Raw genomic sequence first — 13,827 nt, forward strand, 5'->3', positions numbered from 1 at the left:
TAACCCTCACACCACACTGACAATTTTCAACACTACATAATTAATTCCAGATTTATAGGTAGTGAAGCTCTATCTGAGACGAAACAGGCTAATGTCAAATCATATATGCATGTATATATTAAAAATGAGAAAAATGCAGTATTTGCTCATAACGCATCCTCAACCATGGGCAAATCACCAGCTTTTGACTTTGAAGCAGCCTCATTATTGGAAACTGCCATAACGTTTATTGATCATTTACTCAGGTGATTTATAACCCACTCTTCATAAAATAACTCCCACAGTTGAGTACAATGCAGAAATGTATAACATTGTGTGTATAAAAATAACTGTAGTCAAATATAGTTTGCAGTATAAACTCTGTCACAACTACTCCTCTAAAAATTATTACTTTAATATTTTCTTTTGAAACATATTTATTTTCAGATATTTCCAGAAATTCTCAAGGGGTGATTACTCCCATCACTCCTGACCACAGGTCATGTTGGTTGAAGCTGATAGGAGTTGGAGCCCAACAACACCTGATGGGTCACAGGTTTCCCACCACTGGTCTACAGTGAGGGGGAACAGAATGGCCAAAAGAGAATGCATGTCAGGATTATAATTGTAATCAAACATGATTCCAATATTCTATTTATTAAATTTACACCCCATTCTTCCTCTCAAAGAAGCCCAACAAGAGATAAAATGATTAAAACATCTTAATTCCAATACAGATGCAGCTTAGGAAAGGTCTCCACTTGAAATAATGGTCAAAAGAGGAAGGTCTTCAGTAGGTGCTGAAAAGACAGCCAAGATGGCGCATGGGAGGGCAGGGAATTCCAAGGGGCAGGTGCCACAACACTGAAGGCCTGATTCCTACACTGTGCAGAATAGACTTCCTAATGAGAAAGTATCTGCAGGAGGTCCTTCACCTGCAGAACATAGAGATAGATTGCATATATAAGGGGTAAGATTATCTTTCAGGTATTCTGGACACATGCTGTACAGAGATGTACACACCAAAACCAGCACTGTGAACAGACAGCTTTCCGGGACATGTGGCCAACATGACTAAACCACTTCTGGCGCAACGGGACACCTTGACGAGTGCCAGAGCGCCCAGAAACGCCATTTATCTTCCCACTGCAGTAGTACCTATTTATCTATTTGCACTGCTGTGCTTTCAAACTGCTAGGTTGGCAGGAGCTGGGAAAGAGCTACAGGAGCTCACCCTGTCATGCGGATTTGAAAAGCCAAGCTTCTGATCAGTGGGGGTAATGTGTTGGCAGTATCCCTACCCCACTGAGCAACTGACCTGACATTGCAGCTTCTGGAACAACCTCAAAGGCCTTTCCACCTTAATGGAAAATAATATATGCATTACACAGACATAATGAATTAGGCAGTGCTGAACTGTTTCCACAGCTAGACAGGCTTGGCCCAGAGGCCCACTGTTGAGACAATGTGAGTTGCTTGCCTTGAGTGACGGAAGCCTTGCCTCTGATGCCCATTCCAAATTCTCCCTGGAAGCTGGTGCTGATGCCAGCATTTCACAGGCAGCAGCACACAATTCAGAAAGGTGTGGTACCAGCATGATGGGGGCAGAGGGGCGCACGTTCCCATTTCACCTCAAGTGGTGAAACAGGATGCATCACCCCTGCAGTCAAAAGTGTTGTAGCAGCAGCGGTCTCGCTACCACCACTACTGGCATTTCAAAGCCACCAGATCTAAACTACTTGGCTGTGGTTCATCACAGGCTAGTTCCAGCACTGAAGATCCAGGTGATTTACCTCTACAAGCTAACGGTTCCCCTCTCTGTTTGCAACTCCTCAGGTTTACTACAACAAGCAAAGGAAGGCAATTGGTGTTTCTATCAGACACCCAGAATCATCCAGTACTGTAACCATCCAATGTTCATTAGATTTCTTTATATTTAGGTCTCTCCTAGAAAGCTCAGAACAGCTGACATGGAGCGAGCAATAGTCTACCATGCAGGCATCACACCCACGTGTCTTCAGCAACAATATAGAGTCTTGTTTTTCAAAGAAGGAAAACACTCGCACACATATCTGGCACCACAAGCAAGCTGATATACTATGCTGCAGACCTTTCTTAAAATGGCTAATGTTGCTTGGGTCTATCAGTGCTACCATCGAGAGTTCTCCAAAACAGCTTCCATTTGTTGCAACCCAGGAGCATACATTAAAGAGGAAATGTTGTATAACACCTTGGCAAACTGCCAGGTCCAACAGAATCTTGGAAATGGAACAGAATTTTTGCAGTGATATATTCTGGCTGTTTCCGCCTCCACTCCCCAGCCACTCTTGCTGCTGCTGCAAAAGGAAGACTGTCTTACAAATGCATCTCTCACATCCATAGATCCAAATACCTCTAGCATTGCAAGTCCACACCCCCTGCTGCCTTTTCAGACGAGATGATGAATGCTTCTTCTTAGGTCTCCAACACACTTTTTGTTTCAGCCACTTGTCACTGTCCCAACCTGTAGATATGCCTGCATACCCATGCTGTGTCTCACAACTGTCCCAATTTGGCATTCCTGTGCAGCATTCCTTCTCACCAGGGTTCTTTTGAAGCCATAGTTTCCTTATCTGTTCCTGACATGGGCGATGTTTCAATGAATCACAAGCACCTTTGACAAATTTGAAGGAAACCGCTGCTATAAAGCATTACACCTCACTCATACATTTACCATACTCGACATGATCCATAGGCATTAGGAGGGAAAGTATTGTAATCCAGGTCTCTTTTTTATTTTGCTTTGTGCGTTATGCTTATTTCTAAACTGGACACTTAGTCTACCAAGGGCATATTATCCAGTGATGAAGAGAGTGCAGAAAACAGCCACAGACCCCTTTTTAATGCCCTGGGCATGGACCCAAGTGGAGCCCACAGGCCCAGCCAGGTCTGCCTCCCATGCCCGCTTGCAATTGGTCAATTGTGTAAGCAGGCAGAATGTACCTCCTGGGCAGCAAGCTCAGTTGAGGGACATCCTTTGCCACTCGGGAAGTGACCTAAAGGAGAAGCCTTCACCACCAGATCACAGCATGTGGGATGAGTGCTGGCCCACAAAGGCGCCCACCTAAGAGGGTGTGCGGACCCGTCATTAAAAAATGGTGAGTTTTGTAACAATGACAAATGGAACCTGGAAGAAACCTGAGAAGGATCGGATATACCCGAGCAGATGTAGGCCTGAAAAAGATGTACTACAACAGCAGAGATTTGGAGAGAGAAGATTCACAGATAACCTCAACTGCCTTGATGAGAGAGCAGCAATGTAGAGTTTTCCAAATTCACCTAGCAAATTTGACAAGCAACTATACAAATACTTAGCAAAAAGAAAGATGTGAAAACTGGGTATTGTACATTGTGTGTGGAAACTTATTTATTTTTCATAGGAAGCTGGCATCATAAAATGGATAGGACCATGACATCTGAACAGGAACTATCCTGTTCCAAACTTACCTCAGCTATGAACTAAGTAGAAGGACTCAAGCAAACCACTCTCTCTCATCCCTAGACCCCCACAAAATCAACTGCTAGTCAACTATACAGTGTGATTGTTAAGGATTGACAAGAAAATACACCAGTCATTTTGAACCCTTGGGAGAGAGGAAGAAAGCTACAAATGCTAAATAAATGCCATTTAAGAACATACCATGAGTACTAATTTTATGACGGCATTTAAAATCTTATCTGGAATTTTTAAAGCCTTTTAAGTATCTGATCACTATATATTTGGATGAGGAAGAAAGCTCAAAGCTGTTTTCTTTTGAGGAGTGTTAAAATCATGAGTCACAGGGAATCACACTACCTTGCCAAGTAACCTATCAAGGACACAAGTTGTCAGCTCCATTCAAGCCAAGCTTCACAAGGCTAATTGACTTACACTGTAAGGATGCATTGCCCTGACAACCTGGGCATATTCTCTACTAGTGTGCCTAGTTCTTTCTTTTATTTAAATACCACTATGTGAGTTCTGTTTTTGTGCATGTGGACAAATCCTAACTGAGAAAGTCTTTAAAGTATCTGTGATCCTTGGGAGACGACAGCTTTCTGCTTCATTAACTACTCATTTTTATCACATTTCCCCTTCTAAAATGAATGACAATTTTCTCCTCTTTGGCATTATTACTGTGTTTTTAAAATCCCTCTACATAAATTATAGCTTCCTTTTAAGACCAACACTGTGTGAGCTTGCAAGCTGGAAAAGTAACCTCTTTAACAGACAGTAACCTGCCGGGAATGGGCTGGAGAAGCAATCTTGCCCCAATTAGAAGATTCTAATTTACCTGGCTCCAACAATGAGTTGATTCCTATTGGCATCCAGAGCAAGCTGGGAGAAGTCCCGTACACCTGGATAGCTGAAATTTGAGACCCAAGGCTTCAGATCTGCAAAGAAAATGAAAAAGAAAGGGGAACAATGACACTGTTTCATATGCAATAAATGTTCTATAGGAGATTCTGCTAATGGATTTCCAACTGAAGCTCTATCAATAGATGGTAAATATATAATCCAGTCATAGTTGTGGCTTTCTCGGAGTGCAAACCAGTGTAAAAATGTGGCAGAATCATGTGACAGAATTGTAGACAACCCTAAAAGAGTAAACAGCAGTGTCAAATCTGGAATAATGACAAGTAGGACATTATGGACAAAATTGCTGGCTAGTTGATGATCAAAGACCCTATCCCATCAAAGTGGGTGACTTCTTTTATTTTTACATGTGGTTGAATATGCCAATCAACTGATCAAGTACGAAGCAAGATAGGACTCCTTTACTGTTAATAATTATATAGATGAGGGTGGCATCCAGTGAATGGGCCTTCTCTGTAAACTTCCCCCACCCAAACCCCTATTTGGGACACTCTACCTCAAGAGGCATGCCTAACGCCCATTCTGCTATGATTCCTGCACCAGGTAAAAATGTTTCTGTTCTCTCAGGTATATGAACAGCTTTATTTATATTGTTTTTACAGTTATTCAGCCTGGGCTCTAGTGTGTGCTTTTTATATTTGTTACTGTACTGATACTGTGGATTGTTTAGTGTGTTTTATGAGAGATAAAGAGAGAGAGAATCACTTTCAGACTTTATTATTATAAAGAGATACACAGGTCTAATAAAAATCAAGAAAGAAATTTTGGGAAAAGCTATTTGTGTATGCAAGGGAAAAAAACCAAAACCAAATAAAAAGCTGTTCTACTCCAAACATGCAGGAATTTAAATGTCAGAAACTCTCATCATGCAGGGGTCAAAGTTATGTAGAAAGCCTACATGGGTCTAGAAAGCTCCGCATTGCAGATCTTCTCTGGTATTAAGAGGATGAGAAGGCCAGGTGACAACTCCCAAGGGATGGAGCCAGCTAGCATATCGTCACTTTCCCCTTGCCTTATTCTAGTTGCATGACAGCTTTAACACCTGGATACACGTTTCATCTTTTATAAATCAGTACAACATTCACCTAATGGCTCAGCTAGTTAGAGCACCGTGCTGATAATGCCAACATCGCAGGTTTGATCCCCATATGGGACAGCTGCATATTTCTACATGGCAGGTGGGTGGACGCGATGATCCTTGAGATCCCTTCCGACTCTACAATTATATGATTCTATTATCTAAATATATATTGACATCCTTTTCTCTCAGAATAATAGTTTGATACTCTTTATTGCTGAAAACTGTGTCAAAAGTACAAAATCTGGAGGAAAATGGAGTCCAGGAGGTGCAAATAAGGTTATTCCACAATTAAATCTAAAGACTGAATTTGTCAAGCATCAGGAATCCTGCAGCAGCAGCAGCAGCAAGGTATTGCCAGTCCCTATAGAAACACACTATTCCTGAAAGGTATTCAGAATACAATTTCTTCTAACTTTGCCTTTAATCCCTAGATCAAATGACCTTTCCAAATAATAATGGTTCCCTGTGATTCACTTAGCTCTTCCCCCCCCCATACAAGAGCTATTCCTATAACCCTGTATCTCACCCTTCAGATTTCCGAGGACTAACCCCCCAAATCAAGGCATTGCCTTCCACATAATGTATGGGGTGTCCTGCCCTCCTCTAAAGGTCCACTGCTACACGAGCCAAGATATTCAGGACACCTCAGCAAGTTATCCTGGTGCAGCAGAATCTGCCAGGCAGGTTAATAATGTCCCAACACTGCAGAAGGTGCAAAAAGAAAAGAAAGGAAAAGGCTGCCTGCTGTATTCTGCTTGCTAATGAACCCCTGTTTTTAGCATAGATCCTTAGCAGGAAGAAATCTGTCTGAACCTAATCTACAGAAATAACATGCTTCAGGTAGGTGAGCTGGATAATGCGAACACTCCCCAGACGCCTGGGCATTTATGTTCTCTGATAGGAGGGTCATTTTACAACAATGAACCCTTTTTACAGATGCTGGTCTGATGCTCTAATTTTCTCTTGTCATTTCTTGCCCACGTGAGTTTCCTCCCTCTCCCTGCCTAACCCATTACGATGTCATGGCAGAAAAGATGAGGTGTGTATTTCCTCTCTCTCTCCCCCCCCCCTCACCTTTTCATCATTCACAATCCAACTTCGCCGAGGTTCTGCCATCATCTCTCTTTTTAAATAAACCCTGACAAAATTACAGGTAAAGAATTGTGGGGTGAAAAATACATGCACTGTAGGTAGCTCAATCCTTCCTATGATCGTTCTGAATGTCAGTCAAGCCTGGGAAATCACAGGCAACTGTCCCGATTTCTATTTACGACCGCAGGTGGCAGAGCATATAGAAAAAGCTTTCCCCGATTATTAAATTAAAGGCTGCAAGACATGCATCTCGGTGGCAAAAATTCAGGCCTTTATAGCCGTATCATTGGGAGATGATTAAACACAGCATGGCTCTCTCAGTTAAGAAGACTCAACTACCAGTCATCAGAATGAATGCTGAATACCGCCATCAAGCCTTCTGTTGCCTACACCTTTCTGTAAGAGGAAGGGGAGAAATTGGGGAGAAAGTAACAGCTGAGGAAAGCCTTTGGGATTTTTCCATTCACCATATTAAATCTCATTACCTAGGGTCACAGGCATCCCTGAGGGCACTGCACTGCTTTTATCTTAAAGAGCAAGCCTCAAAACCATATGAAGGTAAGTGCTGGAACAGGCCTGCTCTACATTAGATGAAGTTTATACATATGGACCCAATGAACTCTAGAATTTGCTTACATTTGACCTTTCTTGGAGAGCTGAGCAGTCTCTTTAACTTTGGCTAAAAGCCCTCAGAAACCAGGCCATGTTTACATTTGCAAATGTATCTCTATATAAACACTATGAAAAATTAAAACCAAAACGGCCCAGCCGTGCATCGCTGGAAGCAGGGCAGGAAATCTAAAAATGAACAACTCAGGGCCTATCATCAAGGCTCCCCTTGTTCTTTGACTTTCTAACCCACAATGAGGGGAAAGAGCCATATTTTTCCCCCGCCCTTGCTGTACACTGCTAAGTTTTCTTTTTAATGGTGTTATGGCTTCAAGTAACCACAAAACCAGTGGTGTGATCCAGAATTACAAAATCCCTCTATACCTAGACTGGGATACAGTAGACATATTAAAACTCTGAACACTTTTAGCTTTGTAGAGAGAAAAAAGAGGGGACAAAAGTAGGCCTACTCTGTGAGGCTAAACCAGTGTGTTGTAGTGTCTAGTGCCGTACTAGGACTGGGAAGACCCAGGTTCAAATATTCACTCAGCCATAAAGCCTGCAACTAGTCACTCTTTCTCTCAGACTACAATAGGCTGATGTGCCAAATGCAACTCTAGGCAGATAAAAAGCATTGCCCTGAACTCCTTAAAGGAAGGACAGGGCACAAATAAATACTCTTTTCTTTTCTGGCAGAAGTCTAACACAGCCATCTAGATTCTAGAATGTTATGTCTTTGCATCCTATCAGCTGTCCAACTTGTGTATGTTTGAAGGATTTTTTAAAAAAAAGTTACAGCAGAAGTGCCTCTTCAAGAAATCTGACCCATAACAGAGCTTTCACGCTAACTTAAGCTCAGCGGCGAAGCTGCATGCTCCGACACCAGGAGCGGAGAGTAGGCGGGGGCATGGCTGGCGCGTGTCCAGGGGGTGTGGTGCATGTCTTGGGGGTGTGACACGCTGCCCGGCGGGGCAGGGCATGTTGCCCACGGGGGCATGGTGTATGTCCTGGGGGCGTGGCACACTGCCCGCGGGGGGGTGTGTGCATCCTGGGGGCGTGGTGCGCTTCCTGCGGGGGAGTGGCGCCCAGCACAGTGGGGGTGACAGCGCGTGTTGGGGGGCAGCCACGATGGTACCCCCCTCCCCGATGGTGCCAGGGGCAGTTCAATCCCCCCCCCAGTTCCTCCACCAGTGCTTAAGCTTGAGGTTAAATCCAAAGGGAAGATCTGTTAAGCAAGTTATACTTGGGGCAGTGTGTTATCTTTGTTCTAATGAATCATTTGACTTCTACCCTGCACTTCTGTAAATTAACAAACTGACAGGCACGTCGATTGTTTGGGGTTTTTTAGGAATTGTATACCACTTTGGGTGTGAGGAGAAATGTCACAAGCCCATCTTCCCCTGTGCTTGCTCTCCATTTCAAAACTGCAGAGATAAACTACAAAGCACGCGTGGTCAAGTGCAGTACAAGAGACAAAATGAGAAATCCCACCAGCTGAAATGTGTGTGCTCACTTTGCTTTAAATTGTCTTGCCAACTAGAATAGGTGATGGCCAATTCACAAGGCCAATAGGTGTTTCTCAACAAGTGCTGTGTGCATGCACTGTTAAGCCTTGCCACGGGATGGAAGCGGTTAAGCGATCAAGTTGCCTGAGTAATTAAGCAATCGGATCAACTGTTCCACCACTCAGATATGATCCCAGAGTTTGCTTCATATGAATTTGGCCCATATGCCAGTTGTTTTCTGGAGCATCTTGGTGTTTGTTTGGGTTTTAGCAGAACAAGATTAAGGAAGCAATTGACTGGGCTGCTCTTGGCTTTTGAGGGCTAACTGGCCTGGAAAAGAAGAAGAGTAAAGAGTGCTTCTGGCAAGTGCATTACTCGCATCCACAGCCAGTGGATGAGCAGCAATCTGCACTTCCAAATCCTCAGCAGTCCAGCATTTAAGACGAGAGTCCTTTAGGAATCATATACTAATCCTGGGAGTAGGTTCCAAGTACATCCTGTTCTGCTCTAGAAGAGTTGAGCGTTCTTGAAACAGCAATTAAATTTTGTCCTTCAGACTCAGTTTCAGAATCTGTGTTCTTTGCTGAACTTTGCAACATGATGTAGTCATGAGAAGTGCCACTCACCATATGCAGAGTGCTTTTCTTGCAGCACTGAGCAGGAAAGGTGCGTTAACCTCCACTTTATCCTCTTTACCCTTGCCTATCTCAAAATTCCCTCAGACTGTCATTCCAGGAAATTTTCCAAGCTAGACATTGGAGGTTCACTCTCCCTGTACCTCAAATAAAACGCCTTGCCAACAAGTAGACTAAGCCCTCTTTCTTAGTCATTCACATACACACCCCAATCTCTTATGTGCTCACCCACAGATATTTGGAGGCTCAGACGGTAAATAAAGTTCAGGTAGGGATCAGAGGTAAAAAATAAACTAAATCTCAACTGGCAATAAACTGTAGGCAGTTCATGTGACAGCAGAGTTGTTTATTTACATACCCCAAACTGAGAGCCTACCCTTCCCTCGCTTCAGAGCTCCATCAAGGGCAAAAAGTGTGAAAAGTATTGTTGAAAGCAAAAATGTTTTTAGTCTGAGTTTTGTGAGATTTTAAGCATTCATTGACTGAAAGGTAGGTTTTAAATGAGGAGAAAGAAGATAAGCCTCAAATAGTTTCAGATATTTAGAAATTCCTAGTGAAGGGCTTCAATTCTGCAAGGATGCCAGGATGATGATCCCAGAGCACAGGAATGGCAAAGCACTTCTTTCTCCCACCCAACACCTAATGGGGGGAAGAGAGAAGTCTGCATTTTGCAGGCATTGACTGTGCAAGGAAGCTCTCCTCCACACAGTGGATGCCTGCAAAATGCTCCCAGAGCAAGGGTTCCCTGACGGACAGTGGGAGCAGGCCTTGTTCCTATGAAGCCCTATCTGTACCCACCCCACCCCAGTATCAACTGCAGAGGAGGTGGATGTGGTTTGTGAGAAATGGCTTCACGAGCCAAACTGGAATTCCTTGTGAGCCAAGTTTGGCCTGCAAGACTGGAAGTTTCCAACCCCAGATGGATAAGGTGCTTGGGCTAGATGGACCAATAGTATTTATGCCAATGGCATAAATGCAGCTTCCTATGGTTCCTATAGGGTTGGAACAGGGATTTAATGCTGCATATCTGAGTAAACATGCTTATGATCATAACGTAAATCTACAACACTCACGTGATTTCAATGTCTTGTCATGGTTTTTGTATTGTGAAGTCAGAGGGCACTGGTTTGTTTCAGAGAAAGAATGAATGGAAATGAGTTTGTAAGTAGGAGCTTCTCTCTCTCTCTCTCTCTCTCTCTCTCTCTTAGGTTCTCTCTCTCTCTCTCTCTCTCTCTCTTAGGTTCTCTCCTCTTTCATGGAACACAAGAAGCTGCTTTACTCAACAGAAAGTGTGTTTAGGATTGCGGCCTACAATGTTTACATTTTCTGAAAAAGGAAAGCTAGCCCTCAGTAAGTGTTCATATGGCATGTCAGCACTGAAAGCGTGTAATCTATGAGCTGTCAGCAGATGCTGTAATCCCCCCTGCTGGAGACGGTGCTGAAAGGCGTAATGAAAATAATAAAAACACCTTGAAAGGCATACCACAGAAAGTCAAAAGAAAAGCATCCCCGAGGATACACATCAGCAGCACCTCCAGAAAAGTGCCGGCACCTCCGGCAACCCCTTTAATTAGCCTTCAGGCTAGAGATTTATATTGGAGAACATTGTCATAAAATAAAGCTGATTCAACAATAAACACTTTGGTAATAAAGCAAAACATATTATACTGCTGGGCGCCTGCCAGACCCAGTGGGCAAAAATAAATCCTTGCAATGCCCCCCAAACTACAATTGTAGTATTTGGAGTCACAGGCTCCTTTTGCAACTCTCTTTGTGCATTTCCCACAGAATTTAGCCGTCTTTTTTTTTTTTAAGTGACTATATTCTATTCCTGCAGACGGACAGCGTCTGTGTATTCATAGAACTGTGAAACTAATTTTCCTCCCTGGTGTTCTAAATAGCTCTGAGCTAAATTCCAGTTTGCCCCCTTGCTTCTAAGGCTGACAACATTACCAGCATAGGCTTTTGCTGCTGCTGCTGCTGTTGTTGCTGCTGTTATTTATTTTTATTTAAGGATATTTATACCACCCTTCATCATCCATTTCAGGGCAGTTCACATTATTATAGTAGCAGTAGTAATAGTAATATATTTACAGAATAAACTATGAAGCAAGTAAAAACACCACCGCAATATGAAAACAGCAGGAGACAGAATTGACATAAGTACTGAAAATGTTTTTTAAAGCCTTGGGAGAATAGAAAAAGTCTTTACCAGGCCCCTTAAAGAAATAACAAGGAAAGCCGCAGGAAGCTTCCCTGGAAAGCAAGTTCCGAAGGCAGGATGCTACATTTTTTTTGGGGGGGAATCTCCCCCTGGTCCCCACTGGTTTGTGTGAGTGCATCACCAGATACAGCATCACCAGATACATGAATATAATATGTATAGGAAGACTTAGATGTGTTCCTTCAGGTACTGGGCTCCCAAGCCACCTAGGACATTTTAGGGAAGCAACAGAACCTTGAAAACAGTCCTGCAACATGGGCAAGATGATCCCAGCAGGTAGTCCCAGGTTCTAACATATTTTCTGTTCCCTCATCACAGATATCCCTTTGCACTCAAGACTGCAAAGAAAGTGCTAATGAATTCCAGCTTACTGGTCTAGGATGGGGTGGAGCTGCTATAAACACATGCTCATCCAATCTTCCAACAGGTATGGGATTGCCAACCTTTTGGGGCCTATGGGCACATTTGTAAACTGGAGAAACTGTTGCAGCACACACTTAAACCCTAACCAAGCACTCATCGCAACCTATGCTATTGGCTTGAACAGAATTCTTCTTTCAAGCCTAATGTCATCGGGGGAGGGTATATTCTGGGAACCAGTGAAAGTCACTAGGGCACACTGGCAATTCCTAGCTCAAGGGAACAGCAGAGATTCAGATGTATCTATTCCACATACGATGCACAATAAATTGGTCCACACTAATCAGGAAAGGTAGGGAAAGGAAGGGGGAAAGGGTTGGAATCATTATGTGCCAAACCTGACAGCAGAATTCTGTTCTTCCAGACCAGCAAATTTCTGTTTATTCCAGTCCAACTCCCACATCCAACAAATCCCAACAGTTCTAGTAGGTTATCCCCAACTAAATCACAGAGTGATCCACTGAAAGCAGTATAAATGGCTAACTTAGGTCCATGATTTCAATGGGTCTACTTGGATAATGATTTAGTCAGAGACTACCCACTTACTTCCTTGGCATTATCAATCCCCTTATGGGTATTTTTAGTTCTGGAAAGACTGGGAAAGGACATGGGGAAAGGGCAAGCTAGTATTTTACAGGCTATGGAAGATATGCACAAATTGCTTCTTTTATTACCGTTTCTATTAACTTGCTTTGACATTTCACAATGGCAGATATTTGTGTAACTTGTTCAATTTTGCAACCTCCACCTAATGTGGTATCCTATCTCCACTAATGGGGCCAGATTCAACTAACAGGTCTTGCTAGCAGCAGCCTGCACAAGTTCGCCAGCTAGTACAATGGGGCTTCCTCCCCTTCTCCCTCTGCTCCTCCAAATTGGCTTGTGGGGAGGGGTTAGGAAAAACCCCAGAACAAAATGAGGGGAGAGGAGAAGACAGATCATTCCTCAGACAAGCAAAAATGTTTGCGCTGTCAGAGTCATCCCTTAGTGTTAGGCTAAATTCCTCCTATACACCTTCTGCTAGGTTTTTAACACTGAAATGTACACATTCTCAGTGCTCCATATACAACAGTCACAATACTTCAGAAGAAGAAGAAGAAGAGTTTGGATTTGATATCCCGCCTTTCACTCCCCTTCAGGAGTCTCAAAGCGGCTAACATTCTCCTTTCCCTTCCTCCCCCACAACAAACACTCTGTGAGGTGAGTGGGGCTGAGAGACTTCACAGAAGTGTGACTGGCCCAAGGTCACCCAGCAGCTGCATGTGGAGGAGCGGAGACGCGAACCCGGTTTCCCAGATTACGTGACTACCGCTCTTAACCACTACACCACACTGGCTCAGACAAAGATTTTATAGCCACATTCCTCATCCACTGCCAAAGCCTTTAACTTTAATCTTATACATATCTACTAAAAACATCTGAGTTCCATGGGGCTTACTGTTAGGTAACTGAATATTCGATTGCTACATTCTTATTGTTTAACCCAGGAGCTATTGTTAATTCAGGAATGTTTCATAGCCTGAGGGTAACATTGGGAGCAACCTTTCAGATGTTGGAATGCAAGTGGTAGGCAGGGCCTCAGCCAAGGTGGATGTGGCCAGACACAAAAAGTGGACAGAGTAATATGTGCAACTCTTAGGAGGCTGCATTCCAGCCATGCAAAAGTTTGAGGTTTGCTGATAGGGGAAGGTGCCAGAGGCAGCGCCAGAGCGGGTGATGTCGAATTTGGGCTATCCAGTGTCACTTGGGCTGAGCACTCCTCTGACAGCCTGCTATATCCCACCATGGGATCCAGGTTTCCTCCCAGCTCACTGGGTCTCTCAGACACTTCTTGGGGTCCCAACTTATCATTCCCCATCCCACTAACACTCTCCCCAGTTTCATCT

The 13,827-nt window shown here is 43.5% G+C and overlaps 1 protein-coding gene across 9 annotated transcripts in view; it reads right to left on the reverse strand.

Annotated features, from left to right (window-relative positions):
- Nucleotides 1-13,827, reverse strand: part of SEMA5B (semaphorin 5B) — a 375,751-nt gene that overhangs the window by 142,606 nt on the left and 219,318 nt on the right. For all 9 annotated transcript variants that reach the window (XM_081188335.1, XM_081188332.1, XM_081188333.1 and 6 more), the window contains one exon: nt 4,293-4,392. In XM_081188335.1, the coding sequence (XP_081044461.1) occupies nt 4,293-4,392 (100 nt within the window). The remainder of the gene's footprint in view (nt 1-4,292; nt 4,393-13,827) is intronic.

Source organism: Podarcis bocagei (genome assembly GCF_964188305.1).
Source record: "Podarcis bocagei genome assembly, chromosome: 1".
Classification (NCBI taxonomy): Eukaryota; Metazoa; Chordata; class Lepidosauria; order Squamata; family Lacertidae; genus Podarcis; species Podarcis bocagei.